Source organism: Planococcus citri, chromosome 4 (assembly GCF_950023065.1).
Source record: "Planococcus citri chromosome 4, ihPlaCitr1.1, whole genome shotgun sequence".
Taxonomy (NCBI): Eukaryota; Metazoa; Arthropoda; class Insecta; order Hemiptera; family Pseudococcidae; genus Planococcus; species Planococcus citri.
Window position 1 is genome coordinate 19007945 of NC_088680.1, and position 25688 is coordinate 19033632.

Sequence of the window (25688 nt, forward strand, 5' to 3'; positions counted from 1 at the left end):
CTTCTATGCTGTATGTTGTATGGTGTACGTTTAATAGGAACTTTGCACCGGTGTCGTTTGATTAATGCGACAAAATTACGACGCCGGTTTAACGACGTGTAAATAATATGGTCGATTTTATACCATAAGCATAACTTATGCAGCGGTTGTTTTCTTTTTTTTACACACATTTCTTGGTTAAATCATAATTTCGCGGTATAATCGACGTGTAAAATATTCTCGGAACTTTTTTTTTCACCCTACGGGGGTACCTACCTGGTCGAGATGTTTATTTCGATTATCGATTATATTCTCATTCTTATTCTGTCTCTGTTGTTTCTCTACAGATAGCTCGATCTCTATTATGTGCAGTACCTTTTTCGTACCTATGGTAGTTCAACGAACAAACCAACCATCGTGTATTAAATTATTTACACCGTTTGAACATTTACGTGTTGTGATTTTTCACTGCACCCCTGTTCCTCGTCCATTCTACGTCGTGTCTATCGTATTGACATTAATGAGACTGTGCCATAAACAAGTACCAGACGATTTTGTTAAACGGGTATCGTTCCGTGTATGATTTAAGATCGATTACCACCGCCTGCCTTATATTCAACCTACCGCATTATCGTATTAAATTTTTACTGTATGGCAGATTTAAATAGATCGATGGGGGCAGGCAGCTGAGCAGAGCGAGAGAGTTCTTTGGGTGAGTTAGTCATTATGCAACATGTCCGCATGCAACTTTATCGCTATGGTATGTTCCTCGATATTGTATAGGTTGGTATTGAATGAGCATTTGCGTGGAATTGATGCGAAATGACTGTATGTTATGCAGCTGGTATTTGGTCAACTTGCATTATGTAGGTACCGATTTGTAGAAAGTTTAGAAATTTGTCGAGTGTTTATTCGGGTGTAAGGTAATTGATCAAAATGTGCTTTTGCGAAGGTGGAATTTCGGTGAGGAGGGGGTTACCCCGAGTTGAGTGTTGAATTGATGTTTTGAGATATTCTGGTACCTTTGTGAATGTTGATCTAGTAATTGGATTAAAATGAAATGGAATTGAGTGATTGATTTTTTATGTTTAACTGTTTCAATTATGCCACCGTTCTAAAAAAAATTTCGATTTTATCTTGAAATTATGGTAAGGTCGAGAAAGGCTTGAAAAAGTCGAGAATTTGAATTTTTGAGCCGACCACAATGGGAATTTTATCCTACTAGTAAAATAAAGTGATTTTTGACGATTTTTGAGGTTTATTGAAGTAATTAAAAATCATCGAAAATCATTTTATTTCACTAGTTGAATAACATATTTTATCCAAACGTGTGAAGAAAACGCGCATTTGACCACTCGAGCGACTAGCGAGAGTGAATAAAGTAGTGTTTTATTCTACTAGTAGGATAAAATAAATTTTTTAACCATTCGCCAGTTTCCTCTCATTTTTCCAAAGTTTTAGGCGATGCTAAGAGGAAATGGAGAAGATGAGTCCATTTTATGATATTTGTATGGTCAAAAGATCATTTTTGGGTAAAAAATTGAGGTTCGTTTGAAAATTCTTTTCGATTTGATGATATTTGGAATTTGAAGCTCTTGATTTGATGGCCGATGGCTGCAAATCGAGTCATTGTTGAAATTAGATTTCAGTTATTTATATTGAATTTTTTATGCATTTTCTTTAGAACCTTGAAAACAGATTTGCTCAAAGTTCAGATGATCTTCAGATCACGTACCTCCGAATTAGACCTCTAGATTACCTTTGAAAAATTGATCATTCCTGATGCTGATTTAAATCAAAAATGAAAAAAATCACAATTTTTCTTTTGTTTGAGAAAAAAATAATAATTTTGGTAAATTTTTGTCCAACAAATTTAAGGACTAAATCAAACAACTCAAAACAAATGGGTAATAATTTTGAGCATGATCGATCATGATTGATTTTTGATCAGGAAATCTAAATCTAGGACTACGATTTGATTCTATTGATCGGAAAATTGATATTTTAGGGTGAAATGGATTTTTCATTTCGAAAAAAATCGATCTTATGACATCGAAAATCAAAAATTGATCGACTTTTGGATTCGATTGATCGATTTTCAATCATGATCAATTTTTGATCGGAAACTTTAGGCCTATTTTTGATGCTAAAATTCAGTTTCAATTTTAAACATCGATAATGTAAGATCGAAAATCGCCAATATTTAATTCGATTTCAAGGTTCGATTGATCGATTTTCCATCACGATCAATTTTTGATTTGGAAGTTCATTTTTGAGCCGAAAATTAATTTTTCATTTCAAACGTAATCGACCAAGTTGAATCGATAATCGCTAATAAATCGTTTTTTTGATGTTTGATTAATCGAATTTCGATCATATCATGATCAATTTTTGACCCAGAAGTTGATTTTGATGCTGAAATGATTGATTTTTCATTTCGAACATAATAGATTATGTGGAGTAAAAAAGCGCAAATGAATCGACTTTTGGGATTCGATTGATCGATTTTCAATCAAGATCAACTCGAGAAGTTGATTTTTGAAGTTGAAATCGATTTTTCTTTTTGAACATGATCGATCATATTGAATCGATAATCGCTAATCGATCGATTTTCGAAGTTCGATTAATCGAATTTCGATCATATCGTGATCAATTTTTGACCGGGAAATTGATTTTTGAGGCTGGAATTGATTTTTCATTTTAAACATGATCGATCATTTTGTGGTCGAAAAGTGCAAATAAATCGACTTTTGGAATTCGATTAATCGATTGTCAATCAGGATCAACTTTTGATCGAGAAGTTGATTTTTGAGGTTAAAATTGAATTTTTTTTTGAACGTGATCGATGGATCATATTGAATCGAAAATCGAAAATAAATCGATTTTCGAGGGTAGATTAATCGATAATCGATTCTCAATCATGAGACATTTTTGATCAGAAAATTCATTTTTGAGACTAGAATTGATTTTTTCATTTGAACATGATCAATCGTATGGAATCGATAATCGCAAATAAATCGATTTTGGGGGTTCGATTGAACGATTTTCGATCATGATTAATATAAAATTTGAAAGTCTGGTTCCAAATTTTTGCAGTTTCACAAAAAGTTGCAAATTGGAGAAAATTGTACCTCTTTACCCCTTCCTAGGAGGGCCAGGATGGAAATGAAGGTGGTCATTTCATCGAGAACTTTCAAGGGAAATTTCATTCTACTTGGAGGACAATACAGAGCTATTTTTTTTAGCATTTATGACTCATATAAAGCGTCTATCACTCGAACCAGGCGACGAGATGATAATTTAGACAGTCAAAATTCAATTCCGATTCGATCGACCGGTTCAGCACCCAGCTCACGTATGATTCAGCTCATTCGATCAATTCAACTTCTCGGCAGGTGTGCCTCGTAATCGTTTTGAAAAAAATAAAAAAAATATATTCGAGTACGTCGACATGTCGTGTATACGTAGATCAATAATCAAAAAAAAGACGAAGAATTTCAGTATCATTGCTCTCGGACTTGGTCGTCGTCGTCGTCGCTACCATTTTCACTCGTTTCCCACTAATAATATACTTACGTATAGCCGCAGTCGGTCGGCTGGCTGTTGAAAATGCAACACAAATCGTAAAAACCGGCTTCAAGGTCGTTGGGTAATGACATTAAACCTTTAAAGAGCGAATATAAAAATTTTTTATTTTAATTGATGATCAATTATGATCAGTGAAACGTTAAAAACGTTGACATTATTTAATATATCAATTTTACGCGTTAAATTAACAACAACAACAACAAGATGGAGAATAAGAGCTCTTAACAGAAAAAAAAGAGATACGTGAGATGATGGAGTATTGAGAGAAATAAATACACGAATTGATAGCGATTCGAGAGACGACGATGAGGAGAGTACGATTAGGAGAGACTTGAACGCTAGTATACGACAATTCGAATTCGTACGCGAATTAAATGGGTTTATACGAAACACTGCAGCGTATGATTGGCGCTATTTTAAAAGCAGGCTGGATGTACTATAGTATATGATGAAGGTGTCTCGATGAAGAAGACAGAGCAGCGTAGAGAAGGGTACAAGGTGTTTTTTTCTTATTTAATATCGAGAGACATCATCATTAAAATGTTCGAATCTTATATAGTACTTTACCTATACGAATACAAACACACGTTCGTATCGTATACGTACTCGTATTTATGTATTTTAATGATTAAAAAAGAGAAGAAAAAAAGAAGAAGATTAAATTTTATTGCGATCTTATGGTTGCTGTGCTCTGTGCTGCAGATCACACTCAGGTATTTGTACTCGTACTCGTACCTACGGTTAAAGGAAACGAAACGAATTATGCATTATTTCCGTCGACGACGACGAGTGCTGAGCTCTCCACGTATAAGTTTTTTTTACCCCATGCTGTGGAATTTTCTGTTCGGAATGACATCAGAATTTAACTTTTTTTTAATAATAATAAACGAGCGTATAGCGAGGATCGCGACGTTTTGTCGTACATATAACTGCGCCTTGTACATTCGTATATTCTTATGTTTGTGCCATGCGGTTAAGACGCAGACGCGCGCAGCCACAAACGTAGAGTATTTACGTCGAAAATTTCCGGCGATTAATGACGCCGTTTTTAAAATCATTTCGAGAGACGTAAAATAAAAAATAGTATAGAAAAAAAACATAATTTGTATTTTTTTTTCTTTTCGCTCTCCATCTCTGTTTGATGAAGAGATTTTATACATATATGAGGTGAGTCAACGCATGTTGATGGCGATGGCGACGAAGCCATGGGAAAATCCTCGCCCCCTGTCTAAATGACGATAGTATGAAGTTTTTTTCTCTTTTCATTTAATTGTTAACGCGCCGGATTAATTACGATCGCGCCGTCGAACTGAGAACGCCGCCAATTGCATACACGCGTTCCATTATGTATACCTACCTCTTAATATATTACGATAAATTGTAAACAGCGTAATTATACACGATGCGGTGTGGTGAAGAGGGGGGGGGGTCGTACGTGGATTTACCTTTTTGAATCATCTGTGTGAGTGATCTCTGGAGGACGTAGCGAAGGTCTTTCAAGTTGAACATGCCAGCGTCAATGTACACTTTATGGTGATGTGTGACATTATGGTTTGGGTTTGGAATAATTTGAAGTGTGATGTTTTCCAAATGGCGAAATTTTGGATTATTTGGAGTGGGACTGGATGATCGACGGTGAGGAAAATTTTCTTATTTGACAGTTACACTTGAAATTGCGAAGATGTGTACCTTATAGCTTCTGTGTTCAAAAAATATGTACCTACCCGTTTTTGCAGAAAATATGCAAATTGTTAAAAATAATTTCAACTCAATATTGATGTGTTTCTAGCTTTTTTTACCCCACAAATTTTCAGTAATCTTTCAATCGTTCGTCTTTTTAAAAAAAGATTTTCCTTTTTACATATGAGAACTGCAATACAACAGGAAAGGAATCCCTCTTTAGATAATAATCTAATCATTTAAAAACCAATCTACAACATCCGCAACAACACTCTCTAGTCTCTACCAATCGATAAAAAATACGCATAATATTTCTGCAAACGGCTGCACCCTTCTGATTGGTATGTATTTACATTGCACCATATTATGCGTCAATCAATCGAACGCCTTCGATATGCATCTCTCTCTCTGAGCACACAGAGAGCACTTGGAACTCGAGAATTTTGCACATAGCATACTACACGACTACACGTTACACGCGTCCATCTTGGACGTCAGCCAATATACAGAGTATCAAATGGGTCAAACAGCCAAGGGGCTTTGGTATCCTACGGCCATCTTCTGCACTGCAGCCATCGCATCGTATACGTAATTAGACTTCGCGCGCGATAAATACGTATACGTATAGTTACCGGCTTAGCTTGGCATAGTGGCGTGGATGACGTCCATTTATTATGTTTGGCTCGAGTACAGTGTACACGTCTCTCTTCGTGTGTAATGTTCCTATATATCGGCCCACATCCGCAAAATATATAATATACGCTATCTACGATTTATATCACGGCGTCGGTCGTCGTCGTCGGTCGCTTGATCGATGTGAATGATTGCATCGTCGTCGGTAATTCGATAGATAGATAGGAAAAATTCGCCCAGTCGCTGCCGAGCAGGGTCCGCGTGCTTTTTTTTTATTACCGCCCGGCCACGGTGTAATCTACATAACTACTACTTTCCACCACCTGTGCTTACCTCTTGAATAGAGAGACAGCGAGATGTATTTCATTATACTTACGCGAGGCTCTTAAATTATTATTTTACTCTTTTTTTGCTCCTCTCTTCATGCTTTACCTTCATGTTGGTCTGAAATATATAGATGGGTGCATGTTTCGTTATTAAATCTTCCTATTTCCGTCTCGCTCTAGCTAACTCGATGGGTACGAAGTGTTCGGGTATACTTGTATTTTGACAGGTATACGATTAAATTCATTGATTGAGTTTTGATTATATCCCCCTCCCCGTCCCCCTTTTCACGATTTAGGATTTCGTTGAAGAATGGTTTGATTACGAGGGATGGGTATATGGTGCCCAAAAAATCATCTGACAGAGAACGTTAAAAGACAACCCCCCCTCCTGTCCCATTTCTATAAAAAATTAACTAGTTGACAAACTGGCGTTTCTCAATTGATTTTGAAAATTCAACACTCGTTGGTCCAAAAAATAAAAACTTGGTGTAAATTGGGCCCCCAACTTTGAATTCAATTTTTTTTATTAAGTATCTACTTCTTATCAATATACCTAATATTCATTTCAATGAATTATAAATTTTTCACATCATGTGGAAACTATTGAAAGTTAGCCAAAAACTTCCTAAAAAAAGTGCTAACTTTATTGGAAACCCAATTTTTTTGTTGGTAAAAAATGAGGGGGTATTGTAAAAAAAGTCGCAAACATCGCGAAAAAAGTTGGGAAGAAAGATCGCGAAAAAAGTCATGAAGAAAGATCTTGAATAGTCGTGAGAAAAGGTCGCAAAAAAAGTCGTGGAGAAAAATCGCGAACAGTCGTGAAGAAAGATCGCAAAAAAAGTCGCAAAAAAGATTGCAAAAAAAGTTGAGAAGAAAGATCTCGAAAAAAGTGTGAAGAAAAATCGCGAAAAAGACCGCAAAAAAAGTTGAAAAGAAAGATTGCGAAAAAAGTCGCGAAGAAAAATCGCGAGCAGTCGTGAAGAAATGTTGTGAAAAAGATCGCAAAAAAAAGTTGGGAAGAAAGATCGTGATCAGTTGTGAAAAAGATCGCAAAAAAAGTTGGGAGGAAAGATTGCAAAAAAAGTGGCGGAGAAAAATCGCAAACAGTCGTGAAGAAAGATCGCAAAAAAGTTGGGAAGAAAGATCGCGAAAAAAGTCATGAAGAAAGATCTTGAATAGTCGTGAGAAAGGTCGCGAAAAAAGTTGGGAGGAAAGGTTGCAAATAAAGTCGCGGAGAAAAATCTCGAACAGTTGTGAAGAAAGATCGCAAAAAAAGTCGCAAAAAAGATTGCAAAAAAAGTTGAGAAGAAAGATCTCGAAAAAAGTCGCGAAGAAAAATCGCAAACAGTGGTGAAGAAATATCGCAAAAAAGATCACAAAAAAAGTCGCGAAGAAAAATCGCGAAAAAGATCACAAAAAAAGTCGCGAAGAAAAATCGCAAACAGTGGTGAAGAAATATCGCGAAAAAGATCGCAAAAAAAGTTGAGAAGATAGATTGCGAAAAAAGTAGCGAAGAAAAATCGCGAGCAGTTGTGAAGAAATGTCGTGAAAAAGATCGCAAAAAAAGTTGGGAAGAAAGATCGTGAACAGTCGTGAAAAAGATCGCAAAAAAAGTTGGGAGGAAAGATTGCAAAAAGAGTGGCGGAGAAAAATCGCAAACAGTCGTGAAGAAAGATTGCAAAAAAGATCGCAAAAAAAGTTGAAAAGAAAGATCGCAAAAAAGTCGCAAAAAAGATCGCAAAAAAAGTTGAGAAGAAAGGTTGGAAAAAAAGTCGCAAAGAAAAATCGCGAACAGTGGTGAAGAAATATTGTGAAAAAAATCGCGAAAAAAGTTGGGAAGAAAGATCGCAAAAAAAGTCGTGGAGAAAAATCGCGAACAGTCGTGAAGAAAGATCGCAAACAGTCGTGAAAAAGATCGCGAAAAAAATCGGGAAGAAAGATCGCAAAAAAAGTCGCGGAGAAAAATCGCGAACAGTCGTGAAGAAAGATCGCGAAAAAATATCGCGAACAGTCGCGGAAAAAGATCGCGAAAAGTCGCAATTTTTGAATATCAAATGTTGATAGACAACCTGTTGGGCCCTTTTACCCTCCTCTCACCCCTGACCCCGATAGTGGACACGAAGAGGAGGGATGACGAAAAAATCGAATCCAACGTGAATTTGACAAGTTTCCCATACACCGAATCCAACCAAATCCATGTTCGTTTTTCGATTTACATCGCTCCATCATCACGACAATGTCCAATCCGAGTAAAAAGCGTTTAAATTCCAGTTTTAATTTATTATTTCGATCGTATAGAAGTATTACATCGGATATGTCAGAACAGCTTAGGGAAAATTCACCGTTGAAAAGATCTATCGTATAGAAGAAGCAAATTAACGAAATATCCTCGACTGTCTCTCCCATGTTCTTCATTTCCGATTACACGAAATTCGTGGCTTAGGCGTCAGCATCTTTCGATGATCGTTTCTCGGTACCATCATCATAACATGATCGCATCGTCGAAAGATCGTTTCTTTCGCCGGATGTTGACATGTTATTTCGACGAAATGAGAATTTTCAAATTACATTATAGTTACTCGAGGACCAAGCTACGTAAAAAGCTACATTTGTACTAATTATCGAGAGAAGAAAAAAACGCGCCAACCGAGCCGGGAGCTCCCGCCGTGAATCCAGTAATTGAATTTTTTCGGTGACTTGAACGCTGGTATGAGCCAATCAGCTTGACCGCATATGCGGATTTTACATACTACATATAAGCAGGAACAGCTGCTGCTTGGTTTCTTCGAACGTACTTGCATTTTTTTTTTCACTCCTTCTTCTTCGATTTGATATACGGCCAAATGTTAATTAGAAATGGCGAATTGGCGATGCTTCTGTTCGTCGTATCCAACGGCGACCTGGGCCCGAGGCCAAAGGGGAGGAGAAGGGTTAAAACGATGAAGAATTCACATATAAATCAATACGACGACGACGAGATGTGGTATCTCGTGTGTAAGATCTCTCTGGCTCTCTGGAGGAGATATGACATTGAAAACTATACACACGCGAGATATTCTCTCTCGCCTTTTCAGAAATTAGGATGAAGGGGGAGGGGTGTGACTTTTTTCGGCGGTGCTGGCGAATTAATTAAAAGCAATTTATTTACGCCAAGTCGGCGTATTATTATTATTATTGCCGAATTGTACGAGTACTTAGAGGTACCCGAAGATATAATAAAAAAAAATAGAAATAAATTTAATTTATGACTAAATCAGCGATTAAATTGAACATTCATTAACCTTATGGCGGCGAATAATGAGTTTTTGAAATGAAATTAATTACTTTGTCATTATAGAGTTGGAAAATTTATTCGTATTCTTTGATTTTTGTTCCTCCCCCCTCCTCCCTTCTGTGTCTTTTTATCTTTGAATTTTTCATTCGAAAAATCACCGAAAAAAAAATGGCACAAAACTGGTTAAAATTTTGTGACGTCGGATTCCTGTTTGATTTGCCAGCTCAGGTGTCGTAAATTTATAATACATTACGATGTAGGTACGAATTTATGGTCGTTGAACGGTGTTGTTCGTAACCGATTTTTAGGAGGATTAGAGGATTTTAGTGAAATTCCCCCTCCTCCCCTCCCTTCTCGTTTGTCAATACGCTTCGATGCTTTTGAAACGGATGAAGACGAGATACTAGGTAGAGGAGAAACTTGCGAGGATATTCGTATATTATATTATATAACTAAAGCAGAGAGGCATCGCGATCGTAAAAATTCACCGATATACGGTAGCGTTAAATTTTTTACGAGCTTGTCGTAAATTGTAGTTACTTATACACGAAGAACATGGAAACGACATCTTTGTATAACCTTATACGCATGAAAATTGATGCGGTTGGTGTTTTTTTTTGCTTTTTGCTCTATGTGTATTTCTAATTACTCGAACAAGTCGTATAATTTAATAATAATCCGCGTACGGTGGTTATAAGCTTATACATTAGGTTAGGTGCGGCGCAAAGGAGGAATAATATTAAGAATTTTAATCCGGCAACGAGCTAGAGCGATTTAACGCTTATCAAATGGCTATCTCTGGTATATATTGGACTCGTCGTATGTGTGTGCGAGTGTGAGTGTGTGTACTGTTGATTGGCGAGAGAGTTATCAGTCGGCTCAATCGAGAATAATTAATAGTAGTAGCTGGTCTGTCGGTCTATAACTGTTATTAGGCTCGGCCTATGTTATACCCAGCTCCTATAATACAAGGTACCTACTGCCTCTCTACCTACCTACCTAGCCTACATACGAGGAAATTTTTTTAATGTTTTCATAATGCATGCTGCATATCGAATCTCAGTTAATTACACGCGCTCAGCTCGCTGGATCTCAAGAAGCAAAGACGTAAAACGATTTTCGACGACGATTAAACCGCGTTTAATTTACCATAATTATATATATACAGTGGAATCGAGTCGAAAATTTTCATTTATTGGTATGCTGGACTCGACGTCGACGATGATGCATGTAGCGTATGTACTTCGCCTTTTTTCTCTCTTCCTCTCTCGCCCTCTCGACGGCCCTGTCCCCCGATCCTGACTACCTCTCCTTACGTTAGCTGCACACAACGTGCAACGTTTCATTAAACTGGCGAGATTATAGAATTAAAAGCATGTGAAATGAACGAAATTCATAATCACCGACCAACATCCACTCGTATAGTGTGTGATGCTGATGAGAAATTACTCCATGTACGAGTACCTATCGAATCGAGAGTAACGTTAAGTACTACGTCGATAATTATATTTATCGGGATGTCTGCGTCTAATATGATCTATATATTCCGTATTCGTACGTCTACCTTCCACCCTTCCAAGTGTGATTGCAGTTCCCTCAGGGGAGATGTTTGATTGATTATTTTTTCGACGAGAAATTACGTCGAAAGATTTTTTCGCTGACTGGGATTTTTGATGACCGGATAAAATTGAGGAATCTATGGTTTGCATGTAGTGCAGAGTTCATGCACAAAAAAAAACAGGAAGTGAATTATTATACTGAAGAGGAAGGGGGAAGGGGGTGGAATTATTCGATTGTGTGACGAGCTATCTGATGACTGTTAGAAAATATGCCCAAAAATCTTCAAAAGTCTGACAGGGATGGGGGGGGGGGAGTGAACGTGATCTATTCATGTGAAATTTCCGGAGTCAGGATCATATTGGTTCAATTCAGTTGTGGAAGGAGTAAAGGAAAAGGAACGATGAAATTTGATACCAAAAAATAATGGCTACTTTTTAATGATTTGAGGGAGGAGGGAGAGAGTGGTTAAATTATTGAAGACCACAGATCAATGAAAAATGTTCAAAATAAAGTGAAAATCATCCCAAGTCTTTTTGCATGATTGTTTAAAAAACCGGTATTGTTCAGGGCTATTTTTTTTCTCCAGATTTTTCATCCATTTTGCTATCGATTATTGAAATTTTCAAATTAAAATCACATTTTTTTCATAATTATGATGAAATTGGGTTTTCCGAAAAAAAATCTGATGGATTGAAAATTGGAAAATTTTTGACCTGAAATACAAATCAATTCAGTCGCGAATGATTCACATAAAATAATTCAATTCGTTCGTGAATGATCCACCAAAAATTAAATAAATAAATCGATTCGTTCGCGAACGATTCATCAAGAATTGAGTAAATGAATCGATTCGTTCGCGAATGATTCACTAAAAATTATTCAATTCGTTCGCGAATGATTCATCAAAAATTGAGTAAATGAATCGATTCGTTCGCGAACGAGTCACTTATACGAATCGATTCGTTCGCGAATGATTCATCAAAAATTGAGTAAGTGAATCGATTCGTTCGTGAACGAGTCACTCATACGAATCAATTCGTTCGCGAATGATTCAGTAACTATTGATCAACTCGTTCGCGAATGATTCACCTAGAAATCAATCAGTTTGCTCGATCGCCAATCGGTTGTGAATGATTCGATTCGATTTGATTCACTTTGCTTGAAAAGAGATCAATTTCTTTACAATAATTTCACAAAAACCGAATCAATCGTAAATTAATTGATCCGTTTGCGAATGATTCGCCAATAAATCAATCAATTTATTTAATTGCCAATCGTTCGTAAATGATTCGATTAGATTATAAACAGATCAATTGCTGTATTATGTTTCAAAAAAAGTGAATCAATTCGTTCGTAAAAGATTTTTATTTGAAGAAAAGTCGGTCATGTCGGTCTTCTCACGCTAAATGCGTGAGTGTTCAGGAATTTGGGTTCTTTTTTGGAAGTCAGAGGGGGAGGGGGTGAATAAGAAGGAGTGGGTAGAAAGGCTTCTTGCTAGAATCAAAATAAAAGAAAAATCGATGCTGGAAGTTGAAATTTGTTCAAGAATTTACTATTTTTTAAAAAAAATCTATGACATTATTGTTGATTTTTTTTTTTTTGTATTTTGAACGGTCTTTTTTCCACATTTTATCGAATTTTTATCACATTTTATCAACTTTTCAGCTATTTTTACCCCATTAAACAAGTTTCCTGTGGATTTTAGAGCATTTTGTAGTCATTTTCATCAACGCTTTAAATAACTTTTATAATTCATGCTTCGCAACTACATATTTCAACGCCGTTTTGAAATTTGTCAAATGATGCTTTGGTGTGATATTTTTCAAGTTTTTTGATCAAAAAAGGCTACAAAAACCTGGACTTTGAAATGCATTGGAGCCAACTTTTCGTTCGTTATTAAGTTGAATCGCTAATTACAAAAAATTGAGAACTCACTAATTTTTTTGATTTTTTTTTTTTTGAAATTGGCAATACTGACCAAATGGTTGACACCACCAAGTTCCAAAATATATTTTTCCAGTTTCAGAAATTATATCTTTAAATATTTCAACACGATTAATGTGAAAAATTCGCGAAGTAAACATTTTCAAAACACTAATTTACCCTAAAATAAGCAATTTGCAAATTTTCAATCGTTCAGTAGAACCTTAAAAGTGGTCTTGGATTTTGATGACAATGGCTTTGGTCGACACCGAATCTCAGACCATTCTTCCTAAAACAAGTTGCTAGATGCTTGAGCAAAAAAAATTACGATTTCTTCGAAAAATTTTTCTCTTCGAGTTCGAGAGCCCAACTTGTTTTAACCAACTAGAATTAGTATCCCTTCCCAATCCCCCTCCCCCCTCCACCCACCGAAAAATTGTTGCAGTGAGAAATCACCAAAATCTATCTTTCTATTTATGCTTCCCTTCACTTCCCTCCCCTTTCTTCGTTCACAAGAATGCATTATGTGGCACCAACGAAAATGACTATTTTTTTTTTTTTTAAAGAAACCTACTGAAAAAGCTGTAAGATTTTGAGATTTTTGCTCCATAATTTTGAATATTTTTTTTTGAGAATAATGAGCTGAAAATTTGTCAGATTAATTTTATGAACTGATGTAGTGTATTTTTTTGCGAAAAAATTTCAAAAATTGGATTTGATTAGTGTCAAAGTGTAAAAGAATGGAAAAATACAAATCTGTTGAAAGCTTTCTCTAATACAAGAAATACATAATAATCATACTTAATCTCAGTCTCGAGATGGAAAAATTAGATATTTCATCCTTAAACGTTTCCCATATTCACCCATAGATATCAATTTATTCAGCCATTAATTGGAGGGAAAAAATATCAAATAATGGCACCCATAACACGACAAACGTTTACTTATCAAGTTATCAGACATTTAAACAATATGCAATTACACCTCGTGATCTATCGTTGGAAAGAATAAATTCTCGATTATGCTGCAAAAATAATCATTTTTCTTGTTTTTTTTTCTCGTCTAATATACGAGAAAAATATTATAGCCATTAAATACTGCAGAAATGCAGAGAAAAAGGTTACACCGGTTCGCGAGTTCGAACCAGAGACCTACAAAGTGTCGCGTTTTACGCGCCTAATCACGACTACACGTAGCCTATGTTTTGCAATTTCACTTGCTAAAAGGGGGGGGGGTTCTTTGGGGGGCAGAAATTTTCGCATATAATATAACGATTCGATTCGATGTGATCAGCGAAGCAAGGCAAAGGCTTATTGCTATACGTAGGATAAGGTTATCGCGAGTATATTGGTTCAGTATTACGAATACTCAATATACTCATGCGCAGGTCGGCGTGGAATAATAAATGTAAATCGTGTCCGCGCGACTTGGAAGATTGTCTGCACTTGATAGAGCAGCATCGTAAACTATGAGAGAAGTCGCGATAGGGGCTCCTTTTTTTTCATACGCCTGTGCTTACTGCTTATATGTATCTCTATGTACTGTAATAACTTTCCATACCTAATGTGTGATTGTTTATTCTAACGTATTGTTTTTTTTTTTTCATTTTCTGCGCAGAGTATTGTTATGTTGATGTTCAGAGAAGAAAAAAGTCCCGAAGATGAGATCAAAGCGTGGCAATTTTGGCACGGCAGACAGCACAGCGTAAAACAAAGGATATTAGATGCCGGTAAGTTTTTTGATGTGGCGATGCTGCGAATATACATAGTGTAGTCTATGGGGCAATAGAAGACGGGCCATTATATGGGCATGGGCAGCAGAAAAAGATGGTATGTTTAGTTTATAGGGAATCGTTCGAGTGTAAATAATATTAAAAGACTACGCTTTTAAACCGATTAAATTCTACAGACGAAAAAATCGTTTTCGTATAAGAAATGTTTTTCGAAGCAGCTTTGCTTATATGTGACATCAACGATGATGATGATGATGATGATGCAGCAGCAGAAGCAGAAGCAGCAGGAAAAGACTTGGTGTTGCTTCATCATGTGTGTATGGTATACATTTGTATATATCTTACACACGCATCCCGCTGCCCATCGACGATTCGTTGTAACTAAATCCATTTCGGTCGCCATTTTGAATAATTTATTCGTCGAAGAAATAATATATATAAAAGTGTTCGGCGTTATAGTGTACGTAAACGTATAGTATGTGCCATAGTAATACACGAGAAAGAGAGATAAAAATTAAGAAAACCACGCGTTAAGCGAACCGAACAGATTGTCTCGAATTACCAAGATGGCGGCCAAAAGTGATGGGATTACTATACGAGAGCCCATCTTCCGACAAAAAAAAAAATACATAGAGGAAAAAAAATCCGAGCTGACATTTCTGATAGAAGCTGCGTAATATGTGTCTATATAGTATACATACTCTCGCATGAGTATTTAATGTCAAAAGCGAACCAACCAACCAACGTAACGCTGCCTCTAGAGCCTTATAGCTGCAGAAGATGCGATGAAGGCCGGAGGTGGGTAGAGAGGCAGGCGCATTATAATTACACGATTTTCCACTCACAGTCTTCTCTCATCGTCGTTGATATCGGACGACTTTAATTCCGCCGTCGGCCGCAGTCTATGCTAGATATGTTCTGTCTCACTCTAGTCTCTTATAATATTACCGAATTTTTTTATAGGCTATACAGTATACCTGTGTGTATTTTTTTAATAGAAATAATACATCATGAGCGTGCTTATCGAAATATCGTGTTTAGGTGAACGACGAGACCCATCCGAGGCGTGATGAGAGATATAGGAAGAGAGAGGGGTATTGGGGTGTAGTGCAGGTGGATCGAGTGTGAGTGTGTGGGTGATAAGGCGGAGGGTTGAATGGAAATTGGATAAATTTAGCCCTATTTTGGATCATTTTTAATGGGAGAAGGGGGTCAGACTTGAGATGGTGTCGATTGCTTGCTTTTTGTAGCTGGTGGTTTCTTGGTGGATGAAGGGTTTGTCAAAAAGAACTCGATTTGAATCGTCTGATCAGGGCAGGACCTTGCAACGATGTGATAAAAATTCCAAGTGGTGCTGAAAACAGAAAAAATTCGGGTTCATAAGTCCAGAATTTTAATATCATTTGAAGGGGTGAAAAAATGAACTAGTTACAAAAGAATCTCTTGGTCATTCAATCATAAATATTTCTCATTTGCTCACCAGAGCATTAAGATTCATTGAAAGTTGTAGCAGGCTGCCTAATCACACATTTCGAGGTCCAGAAAGGAGATTCCCAAAGTTTCAGCAGCCCAATTGCACATTTGAAAATATTGGGGAATTTGAAAAAAAAATTGGTTAAAAAAATACAGTTTTACACGACTTATGATGAAAGTGGCTCTTCAAAACACGAAGAATGACCCAAAAAGAGGATTTCTAGAGTTATAGTTATAGCTATCCAATTAAACATTTTGAGATGGTAGAGCATTTTTTTGAAGAAAAAAGTTAGATTAAAAAAATACACCTTTTAGTACTCATGTCAAAAAAATTATCCTCAAAACGTCATAATGGTTGAAATATGACCTACCAAAAAGATTTCCAGAGTTTTATAGCCGCCCTAATACACATTTTGAGATCTTGAAATTTTTTTTTTGAAAAAATTTTGGGCTCCAAAAATACCTATACCTACACATTTCTTCGCTCATGTCAAAAGTGCTCTCAAAACGTGGTAGTTGCTTAAATATGTTCTTGAAGGAAGATTCTTAGGTAGTGTTGTAGCTGTCCCATGCCTTTTTTCGAGATTTTCAGGCTTTTTTTGGAAGATTTGGCCCTCAGAAATATCATGTATTATCTTCTGTAGTCTAATTATATAAAGATTGATGAAAAATTGGCTCTCTAAATGTAATTTCAATTTAAATGTGGCTCAAAAAGTGGTTTTCTGAGATAATCAGTGACATTTTGATTTTTTTTATCGTCGAAAAACTCAAAAATCGTTTTGGAACCCTCAATTTTCCGTTCGTTTTTTTTTCATCAATTGAAATGCATAATTTTTTTTCTCGATCTTGTTAATTTTTTATCGTATTAGGAGGTAAAAATATCATGTTTAGGCCTAATGTTTTGGAAAAATCTCGTCTTTGATTTGAAAATTTTTCAAGACAACCAATTTCAAAATGTTTGCAGAATAATTATTTATGCGTAGTTGAAATCGCTCAGCAGGACATTCGAGAGTCAAAACAGACCAAGAAATTGCTCGTTGCAAATGTCTTTTTGGCCTCCATACATTTTCATTTTTCCTTTTTTTTCTGTAAAGAGCTTGCCTATTGAGATTTTTTTGAGCCTGAGCACCTTCATTTTTTTGAATTTTTTTTTGAAAGTCGGTGCGTGAAACAAATGACCCTCTTTGCCTCCCTCCCTCCCTCCCTCCCTCCTACCAAGCGATTTACTGTCTAGAAATCAGGATCTAAAACTTTGAATCTTAGGCAAAAAAGTCATCGTGTGCTAGATTATCTATTCAAAATATTTTCTTGTCGTCCTGTTGTTATCTTCATAAAATTATGAATTTTTTTGGTTATTCAAGCTCATTCTAATTGAACCTTTGATATTTCTTCTGCATTCTGCATTTTTAAACTTTACATAATAAATGGAAATTCTTTTTGAAAACTTTAATTTGAATTGTAGGAAGATGAAGTTGCAGTATTATTGAATTCAAAATGTTTTTCAGTTATTCTGAAACGTTGGGAACATTTTTCGTATCCCTGTAGTGTTTTTACAGTATTTTCTCTGATGGATAAAAATTTGATTCAAAACCTTCAGGTTAACTCTCAAATACCTAAATTGATTCAAAATATTTCCAAGTTATTCTAAATCTCATAAAAAATTTTATAATTTTTTTAGGATTTTCAGTTACCCAAAAATGGACGAATTTAAAATTTCATGGTTTGATTTATTTTATTCCGGTTATTGAAGAATTTTTGATGAATGTCGAGGATTATCTATACTACTTTCGAGGTATCAGCTTCAGTAGCTCAAGTTCAAGTTTTTGGGGCAGATAAAATTACATTTTGAATTTGATGAAGGCATTTTCCAATAATTTCGGTACTAAGTTTGCTGAAAAATATCAAAAATTTTATGAAGGCTCTCAACCCCCTCGCCCCCTTGCCCCACTCCCATAGCACCAAAAAAAAAGAAATTGGTTTAGGAATTTTTGAAAGGACTGGAGAACATTCACGATTCATCTGGAAAGCTCCAAGAAGACTGAAACTTTTTAAAATGTTTTTTCAAGATTTTCAGTTGGTGGGGGGGGGGGGGGGGTAGACATGATTTGAATTTAGATACGTTTTCAAAAAATAAAATAAAAATGAATTTTCAGTTTTTTTTTAATGATGTGTGTTTGTGAGAAGAAGGAGGTGTTTGGAGGCTTCAGCAAATTTTTGATGTATTTTCAGCAATTTTATTTATTTATTTTTTCAAATGATTTTTTTTTGCTTCTGCGATAAAATTCTTTCAATTTTGTTTGGAGGAGGGGGAGGGAGGGGGACATTTTCAAAAATTATTGGGAAATTTTAAAAATTGACTTCAGTTTTTGGAAGTCTGAAATAATTGTTGAATTTTTAAAATGTTCTCGTTCAATTCTGGTGCATTTTTAATTCCTTTTTTTCACTAGAAAATAAATTGACCCAGTCTGCGAAATTCTTTGCCCATATTTTCGGGCCAATTTCCAAAGAAGGAGCATTTTTCGCATCACCAATTTAACAAAATGAACTTGCCCAAGAGCTTCGTTATTCAATATATCGAGTGAAGTAGAGGGGGGAGGGGGTGAGAAAGGGAGTCTGCGACAAAACAGCCCGACTCTTCGGAGCAGCAAAAATGCCATCGTAATTCGTGACAATCGCCTCATGCGTCACGTCGAATAAACCATGCTCTATTGCTATATGTAGAAGGACCACACGTTACATACTACATATATAGCCGAAAACAAATACTATATGTATAGAAAACAAAGGCGCATTTTAATTGACAGAATCTTCGATTCGAATCTGTAAAAACGAACCTGCGAGAGAGAGGTTTTGGTTTATCGTGTCGTTGAGAAGAGTTTCGGCTCGACTTGGGTCATGTCGCTGTTGTTTTTTTTTCTTCCTTCTCCTTATGTATACCCATTGTTTGTATTTCGTCTGCCCTGGGTCGTCGAATTATTTATAGCGAGTCAGCATCGGCGACCGTTGTCGTTGTAATCGAATGCCACAGCACATCTTTATGGTGCCTTTAATGTACATTGGTGCAAAATCCTTTTTGTTTTTTCTCAAACTTCGGATCCAATTAGACGAAAATGGTGGACGTTCGTGTTAGAGAGATCAGGCTGCGTTGTTGTAAGCCGAGGTATGCCTTTTTTAAGATGCTTGTTTTCGTAATGGACGGTGAATTGCGTTAATATACGTATCGTAATCGCGTCTACTTTTCTGATATAAGGTTTTATTTTGTTTGGCACGTTGTATTCATCGTGTCTGTGCACTTTTATCAGGTGATATGAGACGAGACAATGCAAATGTGCATACTTCTGGTATCATTTTTTCATTTTTTGGGACACTGGTAGTTTCAATGTGCAAGACAGAGGAGGGGCAAGGGGCAGGAATGAAACTAGAATGGCAGCTTTTTTTTCAAAAATCACTGTCTAATTTTTTTAAACATTTTTAATGAGATCTCGTTTCAAAAATCAATATTTCAGGGTTCCCAAAATTCGACCCAAAAAAAATCACCTTAGACAGCTCGCAACCCTATTCCTTCAGTAGGTATCTCTCCTCCGCACACAGACGGTAGTTCCTCTGGACGAAATCTAATTAAAAATTTTCATCGTCGTAAATTAGAAAATTTCCCCGTTAGCATGCTTTGTTAGTGGGTACCCAGAAGATATACTCGGTTACGCGATAAACTAACCAATTTCATTGTTTTACCGCATCACATTTAAGTCTATATTATATACATAGATGCATAGCACAGAATCGTGGTAGAAAAAATTACGATGCGTTTTGGGCGTGTTTTTAATTTTTTTTTCTCTCCTCTGCGAGCCCGAATATAAGCAATACCTCGTGATAGCTTCGAGCTGTTCGAGCCGGCGGGCAATTATAGTTCGAGATAAAGTCTCAGACACGTACAGTATCCACCCAATTGTGCTCATGCATACTCGCACACCGAAAAAAAAAAATAGAAAAATAAAAGCCCGAGCTACCAAACATTTCGGCAGATCCTCTATTGGTAGTACTAGTATTCCCATACTCGTATAATCTGCATTTGGTATATATAGGCAAGTCTATTCGCATTCTGTGCAGCTATAGCTTAAATGCGAAATAATGTGTAATTAACGAAGATAAAAGCGTTATTCATGGAAATAAACTTGTGTAAATAATAAACAAAAAAAAAAAAAACTTCTTTCTTTCTTCCACTCTTTCTGTATCTGTGCGCGTTCTTTCTTCTTTCTATGTGCCGTAATTTAATGATACCATGTAGATGTATTGTTTTCATTCAAGGCTAAAGGGTTAAACCCTCACACTATTTTACTACACACACACGATGAAATAATAAGAAAAATCCTCGCCGCTGCTACTATACTATACTCCTATAATAGTACATAACGTATATTTGCCTATGTATAGTGTACGAGTATATATCTTATAAATATGAACGAATAATCAAACGCGATATCAAAAGAATACCTATACACATATTAAACCCGACCGAAGGAAAAACGTAGGTAATGAGGCGGAAAAGATGCGGAACTGGTATATTATAATTCGTTAATATTCGCTATAACTACGATCAGTGCTGTAGACCCCACAGTTGAGATAGAGAGAGAGATGTATTTGTAATCCTGTAGATGAGCCAGTTCACTAAAGCAGAAGTCGGTCGTGTTCAGTTCGCATTAATTTAATAATTGTTAAATCGATTATTGACTTGTAAAATGGGATAAATTGATGGTGAATTTAATACGAATTTAAATGGAATTTTTTGGAAGGGTAAAGGAGAATTCATTAGCATAGAGAATTAGTGATGGAATGTTCATTGAGGTGTACATAATATTGGGATGGTGTTCAATTGGGTCAAATTGAGTCAAATATTACATTTTTTAAAACTTGGGGAACATTCATTGAATTCATATTTTATCTACACGATTGGTCAAATTTTTACAAAAACTACTGAAAAATAACACAAAATTTCGGAAAAATGTCAACAAATTCAAAACAGTTTAAAAGCAGTTGAAAATGATATGAAAATTGATAAAATGTCAGACAAGTTGAGGAAAGTGTTATGAAAACGAAGTTGAGGGCCTTTAGTTGAGCTCAGATCGAGAAAGTGAGTAGAAATTCGAAATCAGCACTTCTGAAACACTAGCAAACCATAGGTCACATGATTTTTTTGAAATTTGAGGGGTGGGGGGCTCATTGTGGAGTTTAGGGGGTTTATATCAAAAAATTGAGTTGAAATTCGAAATCAGCGATATTGAAAACATAATAAACGATATGTCACTTGATTTTCATCCCCCCAAAAAAATTCACCCTCAATTTGGGGGGAGGGGTGAGAGGGGGACCCGTAGATCCCCTTCCCTTCCTTACTCTGGTTCTCTTACCTGCCCATCTAGAAAATAAAATTGATATGACCTATAGTCTATTTGGGTTTTAGAGATTTTGGTTTCAAATTTCAACCTACTTTTCGATTTGAACCCCTTGAGCCCCCCCCCCCCCCACCATGAGCCCTCAAATTTTAAGAAAATTGAAAAATTCGTGTGACCTATGGTTTGCTTGGGTTTTAGAGATGCTGGTTCTGAATTTCAACTTATTTTTTTGATTCGAGCTCCTTGGGAACCGCTAAGAGCTTCCGAATTTCAAAAAATTGAAAAATTCGTGTGACCTATGGTTTGCTTGTTTTTCAGAGGTGCTGGTTTCAAATTTGAGGTCAGGTTTTTGATAGAAGCTCTCTAGAAGCCCCAATGAGCTCTCAAACTTCAAAAAAAAAATGTAAAATTGGTGTGACTTGATTTATCAGAGTTTCAAAGGTGCTTATTTCGAAATTATGGCTTACTTTCTTGATTTGTCTTGTTTGTCTTGAAATCCTATTCAATTCAAAATTAATGGAAATCGTCGAATATGGCAAAAAAAGAGAATTGAGCTTACAAAAATTGAAAAAAAAAAAATTTAGAAATGTTGAAATATGTTTAGAAAATGGTTGAAAAATACCAAAAATTGTTCAAAGTGTTAAGATCATCTTTCATATTGACGTTAACATCATTTAAATGTACTGAAAATTACCGAAAGTACTTTTTTTCAAAATGAAAATCTCGTAAAATCACTTAAATGCAGCGAAAAATCTTCATTTTCGACTCTCTGAATAAATTATTATTTTTTTGTTATCTTTTTTCTCTCTGTAGAGAATGGAAAAATCCCATATTTTACCTCCCTCCTGGTTTTTTTTTTTTTTTTTTTTTTGGCTTCTCCAATAAATCTATAGGTAATCCAAACGTAATCGTATAAGTTTTGGGTAATTGACGGAGAATACGAAAGGAAAATCTTTAAATGTACGAACAGGTCTCTCTATTGTTCGAGGTTTATTTATGATGTCGATAGTGAAGAGGTTACAGTTGCCATATATTTAAATACCTCGCCTCGCGTTCGTTTAAACGACGAAAATGCGGGTTGTTAGAGGATTTATGGTTGTACGTAAACGTATATATAGGAGTAAGAAATACACACACTTGAAAGAGTTAAAAAACGGATGCAACGAGCCGCGATTATTACTAATGATCGTAGAGGTTTTCTTCTTCTTCTTATACTTCGACTTATATTTCAAGTTCCCACATCATAACATATTTTTTTTCGTTTTTTACCTATGTTCGATAATTTTCATTAATTTCCCACGCCTCATCATCAGCACTTTGTTTCTGTGTATGCTGCTGAGCGTTTTTTTTTCTTCTTAATAAACAGGTATTTTTTTTTTTTTTTGGTTGACTTCTCGACATCGTCATAAGCCTCGATTATCGATGAATCATTATGTATATCGAATTATGTAAACAGTGAGAAAAATAATTCGAAACCGGTATGGCAATTTAATGGCGCTACGGAGACGAAATCATAATGAAGAAAGAGAGGGCAAAAAATCGAGCTAGTTTTCTCTTTTATTTTATCATTTTTTTTATTTTTTTGCACCTTGTCGCCGCACCTGTGACTCTCGCGAATGAACCTAGCCATCAAATGCCGGTTAAAAATTTCAATTTATTAATCGTAAAAGTCGATCGAGCGAGGTTTTTTCTTAATGAATTCCGTTTATGAGATATAGAGTAGAACAGGCTGGATTCTGGATTGCTGGATCATTTACAATGCAGGTTTTTTTTCTTCTTTTTTTATTCATTTCGCTCTGGCTCACTCGCTGTGCCTGGAATAGAAATTATTCAATGAGTCGGTCGTCGTTTAATTGATTTGATGGTTTTTTTTTCGTCGTCGCATATGAGCAGACTAGTTGAGTGAAATTTTTTCTCATAATTTGATTCACACGCGAAGCCCAAAGGTTTTAGTAGCATTTCCTCCCTACCCGTCACCTCTCGTGCCCCCCTCAGCGAGCATCTGTTATATTAATATTAGGTGACGGTATTTTTGTCCAGACGAGATCGTGGTATAGATCGGGTTATTATATTAATTGGTGTATTTGTACGGATTTATATAAAGCTGCTACCTGCCTACCGTGGAATATTCCATTTGTAGAGTTGTTTCAAGTACCTTGCTTTTGCGCTGGATTTAGTTATTATAGGCGTATAAATTATTAATATTTTAACAGTTTTAATTTAAAATTATATTGGAATGTGTAATTTTTTTAGGGATTATGATTTTTTTTTTAAGTGTCAATTACTGTTATCAGGTTCGGGTTTTATTACGTGACCTCTGTTGATCTACAAATAGTTGTTGCAAATTATGCGTCTAGGTTTTCTTGACCTACTGGATTTGCATATTTTAGATATGAATGATTTTATTGTTTGAAATTGTTACCTAAAATGTTGGTATTTTTTTACTAGTTTTTTTTTTTTTAGAATCGATTTTTTCAGTTTTTTTGACCAAAATTTATTTTATTTCTAAAAATATTTTAAAGATTAGCTAACTATGCAGTGCTTGGATTTTTGAGGAAAAAAACATCAACTTAAACTCTCGATTTTTGGTCAATTTTTCAAATTTTGGAAACCATTGGTGGTATTTGGCTTCAATTTCAGATTCTTGGAAGGAAGATGAATGATGGTTTGAAATCTTAATAATCAAATTTCTGAATGTCTCCAGTTCAGTTTCTAATTTTGGGTGAATTTTTGGAAATTGAAAATTTTAAGAATCACTGATATTGTTTAGCTCTGATTTCCGACCTTTAAAATTTTGAAGAATACATGTTTGAAACTCCAATTACTTATCGGAACGTTTTCGGTTCAAATTGAGTTAATGATTTTTTTTAAATTTGAAAAATTGAAAAATTTTGAGAACCCCTGATGCATATGATGCTAAGTACGGGAGTTTGATTTGAACTCTAGGATTTTTAGGGGAAAAAATTGATGAAAATTTCAGCAATCAAAATTTCTGCTGTTTAAATTAAAAGTTTTATTTTTTTTCAAATTTTGAAATCTTGAGAACCCCCAGTGGCACTAGACTCTGATTTGAAACCCTTGAATTGAAAAAAAAACAAAGTAGGTACTAGGTAGGGTACTAGATGTTCAGAAATTCAAATTATCAATTTTTTTGCTGTTTAAATTGAGTTTTTGATTTTTGTGGTGAATTTTTTTTAATTTAGAAAATTTTGAGAACCCCTGATGGTATGAGATTCTAATTTAAATCCTTGGATATTTTTCAAATTGATGAAAAATTCCAGCCTTCGTGAATAATTTTGGCTGTTAAAATTTGAAATTTGGATTTTTGAAAATTTAAAAAAAATTTTAAATACTGAGAACCCCTAGTGTGGTTTTAGACCCTGATTTAAACCTTTAAGTTTTAAAAAAATACAAAAAAAAACAACGATAAAAAATTCTAGATATTAAAATGTTTTGCTGTTTAAATAAAGTTTCTGATTTTTTTTTGAAAAATGAAAATTTTGGGAATCACTGGTGGTTTTTGGCTTTAATTTCAAGTTTTGGATTTTTGAAAGAAACAGAACTAACCAAAATTCCAGTCCAAATTAAGTTTTCAATTCTTTTATACTTAATTTTTAAAAATTTACAAGAATTTTGAGAACCACTGATAGTTGATATCAGACTCTGATTTCAATCCTTGAATTTTTGGAAATGGTATCAAAAATCTCAGTAATCAGAATTTGAGGTGTCGAATTTGAGTTTTCAATTTTTTGTGAATTTTTGAACATTTAAACACCTTGGGAACCACTGTTGGTATTTAGCATTGATTTCAACTTTCAGATTTTCGAAAAGAATAAGATTCAGAAGCCCCTGTAATCAAACTTTCAGCCATCCAAAATTAATTTTTGATTTTTTTCTATTTGAAAATTGTTTTGGTAACTTGAGAACCCCTGGAGCTATTTAGCTTCAATTTCAAAAGAACTTGGATTTTTAGAAAAAAACGTGCCTCAAAATCTCAAAAATTATTTTTGTAAAATGTTTATTTGGGCAATCTCCTGAGACCATATTCATTCATTTTCAATCTAGGTTTTAGTAGCTTTTTTCTGTGAGGAGGAAATTCGAGGTAATTTTTTCAACTTTTCGATTATCCAAAT

The 25688-nt window shown here is 35.3% G+C and overlaps 1 protein-coding gene across 8 annotated transcripts in view; it reads left to right on the top strand.

Moving 5' to 3' along the window:
* The window catches only part of grh (grainy head), a 270619-nt gene that overhangs the window by 205047 nt on the left and 39884 nt on the right, over nucleotides 1–25688 (top strand). For all 8 annotated transcript variants that reach the window (XM_065361999.1, XM_065362003.1, XM_065362002.1 and 5 more), the window contains one exon: nucleotides 14581–14692. In XM_065361999.1, the coding sequence (XP_065218071.1) occupies nucleotides 14581–14692 (112 nt within the window). The remainder of the gene's footprint in view (nucleotides 1–14580; nucleotides 14693–25688) is intronic.